The 18,108-nt window shown below is 29.0% G+C and overlaps 2 protein-coding genes across 2 annotated transcripts; both read right to left on the bottom strand.

Moving 5' to 3' along the window:
- Positions 1-515: 515 nt before the first annotated feature.
- LOC113389788 (uncharacterized protein CXorf65 homolog) lies at positions 516-3,053 on the bottom strand. Its single transcript, XM_026626796.1, has 4 exons — positions 3,029-3,053; positions 2,853-2,957; positions 889-1,008; positions 516-823 (listed from the first exon to the last, which is right to left on the bottom strand). The coding sequence occupies exons 1-4, from the start codon at positions 3,051-3,053 to the stop codon at positions 516-518; spliced, it is 558 nt and encodes a 185-aa protein (XP_026482581.1).
- A 5,515-nt stretch (positions 3,054-8,568) lies between these two features.
- Positions 8,569-15,196, bottom strand: LOC113389409 (zinc finger protein 525-like). Its single transcript, XM_026626445.1, has 2 exons — positions 14,992-15,196; positions 8,569-10,773 (listed from the first exon to the last, which is right to left on the bottom strand). The coding sequence occupies exon 2, from the start codon at positions 10,755-10,757 to the stop codon at positions 9,663-9,665; it is 1,095 nt and encodes a 364-aa protein (XP_026482230.1). The 5' UTR covers positions 10,758-10,773; positions 14,992-15,196; the 3' UTR covers positions 8,569-9,662.
- Between the last annotated feature and the right edge of the window lie 2,912 nt (positions 15,197-18,108).

The following is an 18,108-nucleotide window of genomic DNA, read 5'->3' as shown; positions in this document are numbered from 1 at the left end:
ACGTAACCATTAAACTTCGTAACGATTAATCATAACCATTAAACTTCGTCTGTGCTACGTAGTATAAACTTTGGAAAATGGAAAACGAAAAATCAGGTAAAAAATAAATGAGAATTTGTTTGTAAAAGTACTTGAATGAGTAAACATTTTTTCAATATAAAAAATGTTTAGATATAAATGCAAATAAATACGTGTATAAATGTATAATAAAATTTATATATATTTTAATATATGTAATATGTACGTTTTATTAAGGTAACTACTTCGTAACGACGTTTCGGCTGTGCTACGTAGTTACGACTTTGAAAAATGGATAACGAAAAATCAGGTAAGAAAATAAATGGTAATTTGAATTTTGTAAAAATACTTGGAAGAGTAAACATTTTTTCAATATAGAAAATGTTTAGATATAAATGTAATTAAATAAGTATGAATGTATTATAAAATTTCTATATATTTTAATATATATATATATATATATATATATATATATATATTACATTCATACAAGATCTTTACATTTTAACATTACTACCAGATCTCTTCTCCTTGCTTCCAGCACTCGACAACCTCCTATTATTGGATGAACCAGATTTGACACTTCCCGAGGAGGATTTTTTGGTTCCCGTTGATGACAAAGATTTGCTACCCCTTTTGCTGGTACTCGATCTGCTCCCTTTACTACCAGAAAGGTTGGTGACACCTGATAAATTTAGACCAGAATCACAGACGCAGGCATTTTCTTTGATTTTCAATGAAAGTTCGTTGTATATTTCGTGGTTTCGAGGAAGCAAGAGGTGGTAGGATACACAGTCTGCATCTCCTGGGTAAAGGTAATATATATAAATATTAGAAATATAGTAATAGATAATATTTTAAGGTGCTTACTTTGTATGTGAACAACAAAGAAAGTCTCTCGATCCTCCATCAAAGTCGAGGCGTTCGTGAACATTGAAGTTTCGTTGAGATTTTTTAAAACTCCGGTCTCGGGACACAAATCGAATTCATCTAAAATAAATAAAACTTATTGAAGTAAAACTTCTTTAGGCGCGACATGGGTTAGCAGTATAATTCATGAGTTAATAAAAATGTCAGGATCGGAAGAATATTTTATCCCGTCCCCCATAAATAATTGTAGTGCTCGCAAATGATCGCAAATAAATAATGAAACTAAGGAAAAATCTGCGCTGCGTAAGAAATGATAGCTTTGGCTATGTATATTTTGTGTGTGATCGACTTTGGCTTCAAAGTGGCTTAGAAATATCAAATGATGCTCAAAAACAAATTCTTAATAATGTTTTTTTAATATTGATTCAAATAATCAGGTTGAATGTCAAACTTGTCGAAAGATATTAAATTCGGGTAAAATTGGGGTAAAATTCCCACTTTGTGTAAATTTAACGAGTTTGTATTTCCACCTATACCAAATTATCTACCTAAACTAGATACTGTATAGGAGAGATTAATTTCATCTAGGTCGTGTTTCATGCAAATTAGACGATTGCGACATGGAAATGGACTATTTGGCCAAATTATAAATGTGCCTGTTGGCATTAATAATATGGTTAATTCATTACCTCGTAATATTGATGATGATCATTGCATTAACGTTCACATAAAAAAGCAAATGATTCATAGATCAAGCTATGTGCAGGGCTTGATAAATAAAACAAATATAAAAGTATGGCTTCAATTTGTTAGGCAAGACGGATATCACAGCTGTTCAAGGAATGAGGTTATATCGTCAGCGAAAAAGTAAAAAAATACAAACATTAAATGAATGTATGTTAATTTTAATTACATGAAGTTCTTCAAACACAATTGTTACAGGATGAGTTAATTTGCAAAAACAATATTTGTTTAGGCGTTGTTTAACATAATCCACTGTGTGAATGAATATTATAGAATTTATTAATCAGCAATTACTTTAAAACGATCATGTCATATGTCAAGTACGACTTTGATTACATTATTGTTTTTAAATATTATAGATATTTTTAATGCAATCATAAATATATAATTTATAACTTATCATTATATAAATGTGTATAATAATTGACGACACTAATAAATGTGTGCATCACGAGTGTTACCATATTACTAATAAACATTCAGTTCAAAATTTTTATATTGTGACGAGAAGGGTTGAAGCCCCCTTCTTGGGGTATGCAATGGCTGCCAAATATTATATTTTAGCCTTGCAACCCCGTTACGAAGGGGTTACTTCAACACTCCAATCGCCCGCTAAAGTACCTGTAATTACCTGTGGGGGTTAGTAGCTACTATACGAATGAAACCAAGATTACTTTTATAACTAAATCTATTAAAATAATTAATAATACATTCCCCATGTATTTGTGGAACATGACCGTACTTGCATAAGGTCACATTCCCTAACTAATACCACTTATTCTTATATCATGGTATATATGCTTATGTGGAGATATGAGGGGAGAATAGCTACAGCTTATAATCTACATTATCTGACCTTTAAGCTGGACCTGTCTTGTTGCACAACACACACACACAACTAACACTAACGTATCCCAAGGCGTTCGCCTATGGGATACGTCTTCGTTGGCTCTAACTTCTTAATTGCCAGGATCTCCGGAGCGTCTCTCTGATGGACCCCAAGAACCAATGGATAGTTAGGGGTAGTGGTAGGGATGGTGTACCCTGGGGGTTGACGACCATCAGGCGACAATAATTATCAATACGACGATAATTATGATTATCGTCACAATATGATGTATTTATTTTTACTCAACTTAAATTTGCTACTTTATACAGTAGCAAATAAGTTTTACTTCAATCGCGTGTGATCCTTACGCGCACTCTTTTTTAATATTTACCGTATTTTTGTAGGCCTACATTTGTTCGAATGTACTCCAAGAAGACACCGAGTGGACATTCTGGATTGACCAGGATTGATTTTTCTATTTCTGGATTGGATAAATCTGAAAAAAGGTAATTATATATATATATATATATATATATTTATATTTATATTTATATTTTATTTACATACCTGAGAATATTACAGTTATAAACATTTATTTAACTTGACATTTGACACTCCACTATTTTGTTTTATTTCGTATTTTTATAAAAATGCATTCGTAATGTTTTAAACAAAATTCTTACTTATTATTAAAATCTCTATGAAATTTCTGATAATTTGATGTGCATAAGTCTAACGATCATTTTGGCATTTTTTACTTTTTTTTATTAAATCTCCGAAATCGCTGAATCTGCCTTTGCAAAAATTTTATCAGTCCTCATTTGTCAATAGAAGTAAAATGATTTTTGAATCATTTAAATCGGACGCTCCGTTCCCTTAAAAACTGAAATACCGCTTTTAGAATTTTTTTGCTCTTTACTTCCAAAACGATTAGACTTGCCTTTCCCGAAAACTAATCAGCACATCTCTCTATCAATAGGAATCGAATGCTTCTTTAATTCGTCGACGAAAATCTGTGTCCATACTTACGTACATACTACATACAAATACACACACACATACATACATTTTTTCTAAGGTATGCCAAAATGTTCAGAATCCTCTGAAACGTGAAGACATGCAAAAATTTTCATTATCGATTTTTGAACAATTAGAGTAACTTTTTCAACATTTAATTTAACTAGTGGGACGCATGGCATCGTGCCTTAAGGCAAATTGCTGGAACTTCCCGTACCAAAAATTATTTTTTTTAAAAAGATTAACATTTTTGAAAAAAAAATTACTCTGAAAAAAATAGATTTTTGAGAAACTATGAATTTTTGACAAGAACTTACTTGTTTTGAAAAAAAAAGACTTTTTGAAGAAAAATTTATTTTGAAATATTTTGGAAATTCTGAACTTTTTTTTCAAAGCAATCGTACTGCATTAACTGCATAGAGACACATTGTCGAAGCGCGTATGCGCTGCGTCGCCGTCTAACGGTTAAACACTAGTACGGAACCCATAGGAATGTAAACAAAATTTATATTTATTGTTAAAATATCTGATAATTTGATGTGCATATGTCTAATGATCATTTTTGACCGCCAAATGGCTTTTTTTTTTACTTTTTTCACTAGATCTCCGAAACCGCTAGACCTGCCTTAACTTACTTAACAATCTAAAAATTGTTAATACAAGTAAAATGTTTTTTGAATTATTCAAATCCGACGCTCTGTTCTCTTATAAACTGAGTTACCTTTTTTGGCACTTTTTGCCACGTACCTTCGAAACGGCTGGACCTGCCTTCGCCAAAAACTAATCAGCACGTCTGCTTATCAATACGAATGGAATATTTTTTTTAATTATTCAAATCGTTTCATTCGTGTTCCCAAAATCGTCGACGAAAATTTGTATCCGAACACACACACATACACGCACACACATACATATACGTACACACACATACATATACATATACATACACATACACATACACACAAACACACATACATCCATTTTTTCTAAGGTATACCAAAATGTTTAGAAGATTTTGGAACGTAAAGATATATAAAAATTTTCATTTTCGATTTTTTGCGATTACTATAACTTGTAAAAGAAAAATAGCACAAATGAAATATAAATGTATATCCCAATTGTTTTTTAAAATAGTGATTAAACCTGTGTGGATATAAAACATATTTGCAATAAAACAATCATTGATAATATTGTTTGTTTATATTTTAAAAATATAAAAAATAATTTATATTGTACAACTACTAACATTAATAATAATAATAATAAAATATTGTATAACATAACATTAATAAATAATTTTTCACAAATTTTCACTTCTTAATAAATACTCTGAGTGTCATAAATTTAATGTTGTGTAAATTCTTATATTTATACAGTAGAAGTCTTTTGGTTCGGAATGCACGATAGTCCGACATTTTTTCAAAATTTTGTTTTTTTTTTCAAAAATGTGCCTTTATAGCAAATAAAAACGCTCGAAAGCTATTAAACGTTTTCGGTAAAATCATTCGGAAGGACTCACTATTAATCGGTAATCACTGTGTCTAAGTTCATGAACAAAGTATGTTCTACGAAATACGTAGGCAAGAAGGATTCGGCCTTTTTTGTGAAAATTAAAAATGTTTTTGTTAAAACTTTAAAAATATTTTACTTATATACATCTTATACATAAAAATGAATAAAATTGGTAAAAGTTGGCCAATTCTTTTCTTAAAATGTTCGTTGAAGTCCAAGGATGGTTAATACGGCGAGGAAAAATCTAAAAATTGTCGGGAAAACCCTAAAAACAGCCCTTTTCTTTTTCACACACAAACGTTTTCGAACTAACACAGAATCAATTTGAGCTTTATTGCTATTATATCTTCGTAAGACACTTAGAAGTCAATATGAAAAATACTGATAAAACACCATCGTCTATTATGTATTAAAAACAGAATTTGACTTAATCGCTTTATGCTTAGATAAAATAATAGGTAATAATATACGTTTGGAGCAAGTTTTAGAACGAAATAATAGTCTGAAACTGTTCTGAAATTGTGTGACTGTTTAAATAAAATATCACAAGAAATTTGTAAGTACAGCTCAGAGGAAGTGCGAGTTTAAAAAAATTCTGTAAAAATCTGTAGAAAGTAAAAATTCTGAGAGCTTAGTACTCTGGATCAGAATGATTTAGACAAATATGATGAAAGAAACTTGGTAGGATTGTTTTCAAGGGCTAAATGGTCTTCCGAAGTTGCAGAAACACCTAAAGTTTAAATCATCTAAATCATCTAAATCAGTCTCTGCCATTGAAATAATGTACCATTATTGGAAAGGAAAACTTGCCAGAGGAACGGCCAAAAAGTGCATGAAAATGTGATCGTGAATATAAGCTGTTTTGTTTGTATTTGCTGTAGTTTAATTATTAACCGGTTATAAAAACAATTTATAATTCGGTTAATACAAATACAAAATTAAATTATCTAAAATATTGTCTAATATCATAAAGCCATACAGCAACTCGGTATACCCAAAAAACAATATACAAAGAGTAAAATATTTTTTCCACAAAATATTAGGTTGTCAAATATCTCCCTTCCGCTTTTTTGCTCTTGGTTTATAATACAAAAAGGCGGAAGGGAGATATTTGACAACCTAATACATTATCCAGGAAACTTGTATCGAATTTTTTGTATAAAAAATGACATTAAAGTCCAAAATACTATTCTAAAATCTTATCCAAACTTTTTCTAATGTCTATTTCTAATAATCAAAAATAATTTTCTATCAGAATGCAAGTCACTTAATTTGCTTCTGTAACTTTTTTTACGCCTCTAAGACTAGACGACAGGGTCGAATTATCAATTTTGGGCATCGCACTTCGTTAAGGACCGATTTATTTTAGTTTTTTTGTCTTCAGAAATTATTTGAAAAAAAAAATTAAAGGTACAACTGTTGAAAATCAAGGTGATAAGCTTAATAGTCGAAGGAATAAAGCTCTTTTCACACTAGAAGTATAAAACTTCTATTATTAGAATAATGATTTTCGAGGAGCTCTTCAGGACGCACCGTTTGTACTACAAGCTTGTAAATTTAATGTTATTTTTTAATAACTGCTATAAATGTAAAAAATACAAAATTGCCAAAACTTTATGTCTAATATGAGATAATAATAATTTAATGATCAAAGAACACATTTGTTTGAAGATTCATGTATTCAAAGTAAAATGTACTTTTTATAAAAACTTAGTAAGATTTTAAAATTTTGTGAGAAAACTTTTAAATTTTACTATTTTTTACTAAAGTATACATATTAAGAAGGAACATACTAAAATTTCATCTGTGTGCGTCCTGAAGAGCTCGCGAAATAAATTATTTCTTAAAAAACTAATGTGATCAAAGTATAACAAGGCACTTTTTATGGTTAGTTAAAAATATTATAAAATTTTGTGAGAAACCTTACAAATTTTACTATTTTGTACTAAAATATACGTATTAAGAAGGAACATACTAAAATTGCATATGTGTGCGTCCTGAAGAGCTCGCTAAATAAATTATTTCTTAAAAGACTTATGTGTTCAAAGTGAAATGCATAACAATGCACTTTTTATGGTTCGTTAAAAATATTTTAAAATTTTGTGAGAAAACTCACAAATTTTACTATTTTGTACTAAAATATACAAATTAAGAAGGAACATACTAAAATTTCATCTGTGTACGTCCTGAAGAGCTCGCTAAATAAATTATTTCTTAAAAAACTAATGTGATCAAAGTATAACAAGGCACTTTTTATGGTTAGTTAAAAATATTATAAAATTTTGTGAGAAACCTTACAAATTTTACTATTTTGTACTAAAATATACGTATTAAGAAGGAACATACTAAAATTGCATATGTGTGCGTCCTGAAGAGCTCGCTAAATAAATTATTTCTTAAAAGACTTATGTGTTCAAAGTGAAATGCATAACAATGCACTTTTTATGGTTCGTTAAAAATATTTTAAAATTTTGTGAGAAAACTCACAAATTTTACTATTTTGTACTAAAATATACAAATTAAGAAGGAACATACTAAAATTTCATCTGTGTACGTCCTGAAGAGCTCGCTAAATAAATTATTTCTTAAAAAACTAATGTGATCAAAGTATAACAAGGCACTTTTTATGGTTAGTTAAAAATATTATAAAATTTTGTGAGAAACCTTACAAATTTTACTATTTTGTACTAAAATATACGTATTAAGAAGGAACATACTAAAATTGCATATGTGTGCGTCCTGAAGAGCTCGCTAAATAAATTATTTCTTAAAAGACTTATGTGTTCAAAGTGAAATGCATAACAATGCACTTTTTATGGTTCGTTAAAAATATTTTAAAATTTTGTGAGAAAACTCACAAATTTTACTATTTTGTACTAAAATATACAAATTAAGAAGGAACATACTAAAATTGCATATGTGTGCGTCCTGAAGAGCTCGCGAAATAAATTATTTCTTAAAAAACTTATGTGATCAAAGTAAAATGCATAACAATGCACTTTTTATGGTTCGTTAAAAATATTTTAAAATTTTGTAAGAAAACTTTTAAACTTTACTATTTTGTACTAAAATATACATATTAAGAAGGAACATACTAAAATTGCATATGTGTGCGTCCTGAAGAGCTCGCGAAATAAATTATTTCTTAAAAGACTTATGTGATAAAAGTATAACAAGGCACTTTTTATGGTTAGTTAAAAATATTTTAAAATTTTGTAAGAAAACTTCTAAATTTTACTATTTGTTACTAAAGTATACATATTAAGAAGGAACATACTAAAATTTCATCTGTGTACGTCCTGAAGAGCTCGCGAAATAAATTATTTCTCAAAAAACTTATGTGATCAAAGTATAACAAGGCACTTTTTATGGTTAGTTAAAAATATTTTAAAATTTTGTGAGAGAACTTACTAAATTTACTTTATTTTGCTAAAGTATACATATTAAGAAGTAACATACTAAATTTGCATTCGATTTATTTTAGTTTTTTTGTCTTCAGAAATTATTTGAAGAAAAAAATTAAAGGTACAACTGTTGAAAATCAAGGTGATAAGCTTAATAGTCGAAGGAATAAAACTCTTTTCACACTAGAAGTATAAAACTTGTATTATACTCTTTGTTAGAATAATGATTTTCGAGGAGCTCTTCAGGACGCACCGTTTGTACTACAAACTTGTAAATTTAATAAGTTATTTTTTAATAACTTTTATATAATACCGCCCGATAGTCCGGAATTTTCGATACAAGACTTCTACTGTAATTACTTTTTGTTATGCAAAATGATGTGCCTTTTGAGGGCGCTTAAGTGTGTGAATAATATCACAAACTGTACACTTATGGGATCTATCATCTAAATCATCTAAATCAGTCCCTGCCATTGAAATTAGGGAAAAGGAATTAGGAAATTAGGGAATGTATCATTACTGGAAAGAAAAACTTGCCAGAGGAACGGCTAAAAAGTGCATCAAAATATGATCGTGAATATAAGCAGTTTAATTATTAACCCCACTGTGAATGAGCATATGTTGTTTCAATTGACAATTTATAATTACCGCCCGATGGTCCGGAATTTTCGATACAAGACTTCTACTGTAATTACTTTTTGTTGTGCAAAATGATGTGCCTTTTGAGGACACTTGAGTGTGTGAATGTCCTATGTACACTTATGGGATTTAACGCCACTGTGAATGAGCATATGTTGTTTCAATTGACAATTTATAATTACCGCCCGATGGTCCGGAATTTTCGATACAAGACTTCTACTGTAATTACTTTTTGTTGTGCAAAATGATGTGCCTTTTAAGGACACTTGAGTGTGTGAATGTCCTATGTACACTTATGGGATCCGGCCCCGCTGTGAATGAGCATATGTTGTTTCAATTGACAATTTATAATTACCGCCCGATGGTCCGAAATTTTCGATACAAGACTTCTACTGTAATTACTTTTTGTTGTGCAAAATGATGTGCCTTTTGAGGACACTTGAGTGTGTGAATGTCCTATGTACACTTATGGGATCCGGCCCCACTGTGAATGAGCATATGTTGTTTCAATTGACAATTTATAATTACCGCCCGATGGTCCGGAATTTTCGATACAAGACTTCTACTCTAACGACTTTTTGTTGTGCAAAATGATGTGCCTTTTGAGGGCACTTGAGTGTGTGAATGTCCTATGTACACTTATGGGATTTAACCCCACTGTGAATGAGCATATGTTGTTTCAATTGACTCTTTAGTGTGAATGCCTTATCGCACATTATGCATTTATGCATTAGTTCCTCAGCATGAACGAGCTTATGTTGATTCAATTGACGCTTTCGTGTGAATGTCTTTTTGCATGTTTCACACTCATGTACCTTGTCGTGAATGAGCATATGTCTATTCAAGTCGCCTGTTAGTGTGAATTTCTTACTGCATACTTCACATTTATGTAGTCGTTCACGACTGTGAAGAAGCTTGTGTTTATTCAAAGTACCCACATGGTTAAATGTCTTTTCGCATACTGTACACTTATGGGGCCGTTTGCCACTATGAATGAGCATATGCGTTTTCAAACTACCCGCTTGTGTGAATTTCTTATCGCATATTGCACAAGCATGAGGTCGTTCACCGGTGTGAACAAGCATATGTCGGTTCAGGTTATGCGGTAATGTGAATGTCTCATCGCATAATTCGCATTTATGAGGACGCACGCCACTGTGAATGAGTTTGTGTGTTTTCAAAATTCTCACTTCTTTGAATGCCTTGTTGCATAATTCGCATTTGTGGGGACGTTCCTCAGAGTGTGTTAGCATGTGTTTTTTCATTTCACTCATAAATTTGTATGTCCGACCACATATTTTGCATAGCAGACTTTCAGATTCACTCAACGTTAAAGTTTTTTCTCCATTACAAACGTGTTGATCAAAATCCAATTTTACAGCAAATGCTTCATTGCAAATTGTGCACTCAAAAAGCTTTTCATCTGCATGTATTTTCTGGTGAATTTCTAAGGTGCTTGAATCTGGAAAAGTATCTGAACAAAAGGTACAACTATAACAATGTTCCAGCATATGCTGTTCTAAATCGTGCTGCCCTGTAAATGATTCATTACATATATCACATTCTATTAGCTCCTGTTTGACTTCATTTTCTATCGTTCCATCAACATTCATGCATGTCTCCAGAAATGTGTCGTCATCTTCAGGATCTTCTTCTTTTATTTCAAATTTAATGTCTTTAATTAAAAATTCTTGCGGTTCGATTTTAACTTTTGGGACCGACATTTTGAGATATTTGCACCTATAAATAATGGACTTAAATTGGCATAGAACGAATAAAGAATTGCTAATGCTAATAATATATATATATATATATATATATATATATTTGTAATATTTTTGCAGCCCAACTGTCGAATTAAAAAATGATTAAATAACAAAATTATTACATATTTGTAATATTTTTGCAGCCCAACCGTCGACATAAGAAAACAATAAATAACAAAATCATTTATTCCATTAAACGTTTCGACACTTAATGTCTGTCATCATTCAGTAATCTAAAAAAACATAACGTAAATACACAGTTGATGATAAATATAAATATATAAAAGGAGGAAATTATACATACCAAACCAGGAAAAACAACAGAAAACAATTATGATGTAAAATTGATTGAACACTAAATTTGTGTAAAATAATAAAATACTATTATATTAACAAACAAGAAATAGAAGGAGCACATATTGCCCTCCTATATTTAATGTTATTGGTAGCAATGCATTGTGGGCACTGTTCAAGGTTAAAAGTACAACGCAGTGTGGACACGCACGTGTAGTGCCTTTTTTGTTCTTTTAAATCAAAAACTCCCTGTTGTTTTTCCTGGTTTGGTATGTATAATTCCCTCCTTTTATATATTTATATTCATCATCAACTGTGTATTTATGTTATGTTTTTTTTAGATTACTCAATGATGACACACATCAAGTGTCGAAACGTTTAATGGAATAAATAATTTTGTTATTTAATCTTTTTTTAATTCGACGGTTGGGCTGCAAAAATGTTACAAATATGCATCAACGTCGACAAAACTATCATATATATATATATATATATATATATATATATATATATATATATATATTAAAAATGTCTAGTAATCGGGCATAACATCAATAAAAAACATGAATTTCTTTCAAAAATTTATTTTAAATCCATACGTTTCGGCTGTAATCCTAGCCTTCATTCAGTGGAAACTAAAAATAAAATTAAAAACTAAAACAATTGAATTGAAGTGAAAAGAAAAAAATAAAAGGAGTAAATAGTACTTACAATTTGTTAATCTTAGTGTTAAATTGGAAGATTTTAATAATCCATGGTATCAGGATATGGTAATGCACTACACTATGTATTATAAACATTAAACTTGTAATTACGCAATATTTTCACAAAATACTAATTTAAAAAATCACAATTGGATAGTGTGTTGTTCGTACACTAGTTGAAGATATAATGGAGAAAGGACTTTTTAAAAAATATTTTTTACCAAAGTTCTACACATGTGTGGACTCCGACTTGTAAACAATTTTTGTACAACGACTAGTACTATTTTTACCAAAATAAAAACCCCTTTTAATATCGAACGACTTAGAAATCTCGTCTATCAAATTAATTGTCTAGATTGTAATTTAATTTACATAGGAGAAACAAACCAGAACTTAATGAAACGTTTACAACAACATAAAAACAATTCAAAAAATCCGTGGCAATTTAAAACTATGATTGCGGAGCATATTAATACTTTAAAACACAATATGAACTTTTCTAACCCGACTGTACTACAATTCGAACAAAATTTATTCAAACTAAGAATTATAGAAGGATCTTTTTTTTAACTATTTATAGTAAGAAAAATAAACGGAATGAACTTAACACGCTGTGCGACACAAATCTTTTATTTAGATAGTATTTCCAAATTTCTCACAAAACAATAAAAACGACGCGCAAAGTATTCGCAATTCGTTCCATACATGTGTAGAATCTTGGTAAAAAATATTTTTTAAAAAAGTCCTCTCTCCATTATATCTTCAACCAGTCTACGAACAACACACTATCCAATTGTGATCTTTTAAATTAGTATTTTGTGAAAATATTTTGTAATTACAAGTTTAATGTTTGTAATACATAGTGTAGTGCATTACCATATCCTGATACCATGGATTATTAAAATTTTCCAATTTAACACTAAGATCTACTAATCGTAAGTACTAATTACTATTTTATTTTTCTTTTCACTGCAATTCAAATGTTTTAGTTTTTAATTTTATTTTTAGTTTCCACTGAATGAAGGTTAGGATTATAGCCAAAACGTATGGATTTAAAATAAATTTTTGAAAGAAATTCATGTTTTTTATTGATGTTATGCCCGATTACTAGACTTTGTTAATACATATGTCAACATCAAATTCAGAATCATAATATATATATATATATATATATATATATATATATATATATAATGTTAAATATGAACAATACAACACTCAGATTTTTAACACACACTTTATTTGGTAATTACAGAGGTTTTGAGACCATGGTATGCCTAATCTTCAGTGTAATTTCAAAGACAGTTACATATATACTACACATTCTTTAATATTTTATTTAAATTACATTTAATTTTTGAAAATGCAAAAAACATTAACCATCTTTTGCAGAGCTTGACACAGTACTAAAATATGTGAATAGATATAGAAGTATTTTAAACAAATCTTAAGTATCGAGATGAAGATAATACCCATTCTGTCTTTTCATCTCAATACTTAAGATTTGTTTAAAATATTTCTGTATGTTTCACATGTTTTAGTACTTTGTCAAGCTTTGCAAGTGATAGTTGGTGTTTTTTGTATTTTCAAAAATTAAATGTACATAATTTAAATAAAATATTAAAGAATGTGTAGTATATAAGCAACTGTTTTTAAAATTACACTGAAGATTAGGCATACCATGGTCTCGAAACGTCTGTAATTATTAAATAAAGTGTGTGTTGAAAATCTGAGTGTTGTATTGTTCATATTTAACATTATATATATATATATATATATATATATATATATATATATATAAAGTGAGAGGTTTTTTTTCAGATGGTGAAATATATGGTAACATTGTTTCTTAGACATCCATCCAGTAATTAAAAACAGTTTTATTGAAGGGAAAATGTTTTTATTCAGAGAACATACGTTTCGGGTCTTGATTTGAACCATCTTCAGTGCTATAATTAAATATTTCAGGGTTACAATCGAAAACAATATAAAAAATACATAATTACAGACAAAAATAAGTAAAACCAATGTATATGAAAAGTATATATGAAAAACAACCATAAAATAAACAAATGTAAAGAAACTCACTATACAAATAATTTATTTATAATTATATAATAATTTTCAAAATTTTTGTGCATGGTGAGTTTCTTTACATTTGTTTATTTTATGGTTGTTTTTCATATATACTTTTCATATACATTGGTTTTACTTATTTTTGTCTGTAATTATGTATCTTTTATATTGTTTTAATTTGTAACCCTGAATTATTTAATTGTAGCACTGAAGATGGGTCAAATCAAGACCCGAAACGTAAGTTCTCTAAATAAAAACATTTTTCAATAAAACTGTTTTTTAATTACTGGATGGATGCCCAAGAAACAATTTTATCATATATATATATATATATATATATATATATATATATATATACAGGATGCTTCAAAAAAATGTATCCACACTCTGTACTTCCATAAAAAATTCATTTACCGTTCTACAAAGTTCAATTTCAGAAAAATAGAAAGCTGAAAGTCCTATGTAAATGAAACAAATAACAAATGTTAATACATCTCAAATTGGTGACCTGCAGCATCAATACAATTCTGAGTACGAGTCACCACTGATTCTGTATATCGTATCAAAACGTCCAATGGAAACTCGATTGGCCCCCTGCGTCCTATCCACTAGCCCGACAAATTTTGATCCAGGTAAGCTCGTAATAATTGTACAAGTAACCCTGTGATAGTGCGGGGCTAAATAATGCTACCGATAAATCCCTGTTCACGTTTCACCATCTTCTGAATCTATTCACAAAATTGCAACCGTGTTATGTACAGAATCAGTGGTGACTCGTACTCAGAATTGTATTGATGCTGCAGGTCACCAATTTGAACAGTATTAATATTTGTTATTTATGTTTCATTTACATTGGACTTTCAGCTTTCTATTTTGTCGAAATTTAACTTTATAGAAGGGTAAATGAATTGTCTATGGAAGTTCAAAGTGTGTATACATTTATTTGAAGCACCCTGTATATATATATATATATATATAAAATAAAAGTCAAATACATATACATATATATATATATATATATATATATATATATATATATAGCTTTTATTTTATATCCTTTATTCTTTATATTGAACAAATCGTGGAACTTCAATGTGACATAACCTCAAATATTTTACCTGAATAAATCCCAGCAATCACAAGTACTTCAACACGTGTACACTTTTATTTATATATATTGTATTCATTATTGCCTTTAGTCCACAGCTATTTGTAATGAGCAAATAAATACGAAATAAAATGCCCCAAAAACAATTTCTAAAATATTTTGTTTGACACTTTGTTAGTTCAACACAGTGTTGCAAGATAGTTGCCACCATAGAGACAAACTGTAGAAAGAGTTTCTAAACACCGGATAATATTGTGCTGAGAAAGCTGTCTGAAGTTTGCTATAACGCATTACAGAATTGTCAAATCTTTTGCACTGTGGTTTCAACTTTTTTATGTTGGATTCGCTGTTACGAATGTGCTTATTGTGTAGCTCGTTCATCTCGCATTTTTTATTCTTTATTCGTGTTTTATTTCATTACATGTTTTCGAATCTTAGGGTATGACTTAACTTCCTCATTTTAGGGTATATCACTTTAGTTATAAGCTTACTTTTATTCACTTTTTGCTGATTTGCACTTAGGTTAGGTTATTCTTTTAATTTCATTCATTGTTTACGGTATATAGCTTTGCTTATTCACTATTTTAAGGTTTCATTATGTTTACATAATCTACGGATATTACGAATAGTAAAACCTGTTTGTATGAAAAACAAACAGTTCAAGGAAATCTAGAATCTTGTGCCCCCTTGACAATTGTCAAAGGGTGTTTTGCAGATACAATGGCTTACAACAACATATTGAGGTTGATCACACCATCCATATCGAGCATGACATTTTCTTCTTTTAATCGTTTGTTCATTTTCGATTATAAACTATGTCAATGCACTTTTCTTTTATTTGGTATTCTTATGTAGATTTTCAATCATGGAAAAATAAAATTGAGCGGAGAGATATTACTCGATATGTAATAGATAAGTCTGGATACAAAATTATAGATGGGAACAAAATTATAAAAAGAAAAAAGGCAAAATTTCAAGGGCATCCAAAAAAATCGGAAAGGCATGTTGTGAATTCTAACTGGTAAAAATTTTATATCATAAATATTTAATATCATTTTGAAATACTGGCATATGCATAAACATCAAGTCTCATTATCGGCTTCATTATTTTAATTTTAATTCTTACTCTCACTAATGCTCTTTAGTTATTAAATAGATGCTTCCAAGTTCATTTACAACTTCGTTTTTTGCTAACAGACTCACGCGTTTGTAATATATTTGATTATTGATTCTCATTTAATATTAGCTGATTTTCACATATTTTATTTTTGTGACACAAGCTCTAACTTTTGAATTTGTAATGCTAATATGAATATTAATTAACAAGAACTTGTTTAAGAGATATATAAGTAAAATTATTTTAAAGAAATACTGTAGTCTGTATATAATTACTCGCAAAGCATTAAAACGAATAAGGAAGATTATGAGTATAAACAATCATGAAGCATGGATAGCTAAAATCGCTAAAATAAAAGAGCTTCTAGTAGTACACAGCATATCATAATACACACTTGCATTAACAATAATAGATCAGAATGGTAAAAATAAAAGAGCTTTTAATAATACACCGCACATCATAATACATACATACATTCACAATATTAGATCAGAATGGCAAAAATAAAAGAGCTTCTAATAATTCACAGCACATCATAATACATACATACATGCATTCTGTGTATCTAATGATGTAATAAACTTCTTCTCTCACAATTTATGGTAGTATTTGGTTTCATTTGTTTATATTATCATTTCAATTCTATCTTTCAAATTTCTAATGTGAATAACATTTATTAACAGCTATATTGTGGAGATAAGTTTTAAATTATGATCATACATATTTCTTTTCATATTATGGCAATCGGTTTTGAATTGTCAATATGATTTATTTATTGTTACTTTACGGTAATAGGTTTTAAATTATAAATATGATATTTATTGTTACATTATGGTAATAGGTTTTGAATTGTCAATATGATTTATTTATTGTTACTTTACGGTAATAGGTTTTAAATTGTAAATTGATATTCATTGTTACATTAGGGTAATATGTTTTGAATTGTCGATGTATTTTTTATTTATTATTACTTGGTAATAGGTTTTTAATTGTAAATATAATTTATTTATTATTACATTTATAGTGATAGGTTCTAAATTGTGAATATTTGATTATTTATTATAACATTAATAATAATAAGTTTTGAATCATAAAGAATTATGTTTGACTGGTATGTGGTTGTGTGTTATACTGGTATGTGGTACAATTTGTTCTTATTTTTTTTCACGCCATGCTTTACCCATTCATATTAACATTGTGTAAATAGATTTTAACTCATTAACTATTTATTGTAAATAACGGTAAATATTTAATTCACATTCATAAACAATATTATCACAATTATGCTTTACAATTATGCTTTATCTTTTTTTAAAAAATAGCTTTGTTTGAGTAGCAAAATTATGTGATCTAAAAGTTTTCAGTTATTCAATGTTGCATACTACAGTTTAAACTACTGTTAAAAACTGGAACAGTCCTGGATTTGAATAAGGCACTTATTCTGATAATAAAGATTGTGTTCTAAATTCAATAAATTGTAGTCAACAATATTTGAAGTTTTCAACAATTATATTGCACACTAGTATGGAACAGATATAAGAAACCTTGGTATTGTATCATACACATAGTCTTGATATAATAAATATGAAAGATTTTAAATGTAGCAGTATTTGGCTTACATAATTATACATTTTTGTGATCAAGCAAATTTGTGCATACAAAATAGTTCACGTTTACCAGTGTTCTTCAATTCATATTAAACCACAAAACAAAGATTGAATAACATTGAATAAGTGTTGTGGCGACGGTTGTTCTGATCTTGACATGACCAAAGTTTCGAAAAAATCTACCATAACATAACAAAAATCCAATATTGCAACAAATTTCTGACTAAATGAAAAATTATTACTAAACATCAAAATAAGAAATTGAGGTTAAGTTTCGACAGTTGCGACAATGTTTTGACATATATGAATGCTCTGCTGTTGGTATGCCTGCTCAGAAGAATTTCTGATTGTTTTGAATGTTGGTACCGTGATTTTTTCGTTTCAGCACTTTATTATCCGGTGT

This window comes from Ctenocephalides felis, unplaced genomic scaffold, assembly GCF_003426905.1.
Source record: "Ctenocephalides felis isolate EL2017-DRISC unplaced genomic scaffold, ASM342690v1 CF-g0.4_SCAFFOLD_03573, whole genome shotgun sequence".
Lineage (NCBI taxonomy): Eukaryota > Metazoa > Arthropoda > Insecta > Siphonaptera > Pulicidae > Ctenocephalides > Ctenocephalides felis.
This window is presented reverse-complemented; position numbering and strand designations above follow the sequence as displayed.

Coding starts and splice junctions, on each gene's coding strand:
- LOC113389788 (XM_026626796.1), bottom strand. CDS start 3,053: ATGTTTATAACTGTAATATTCTCAG. Junction 1,009..2,852: donor TGTAGGCCTACAAAAATACG/GTAAATATTAAA, acceptor TATTTATTTTAG/ATGAATTCGATTTGTGTCCC. Junction 824..888: donor CTTTGTTGTTCACATACAAA/GTAAGCACCTTA, acceptor ACCTTTACCCAG/GAGATGCAGACTGTGTATCC.
- LOC113389409 (XM_026626445.1), bottom strand. CDS start 10,757: ATGTCGGTCCCAAAAGTTAAAATCGAACCGCAAGAATTTTTAATTAAA.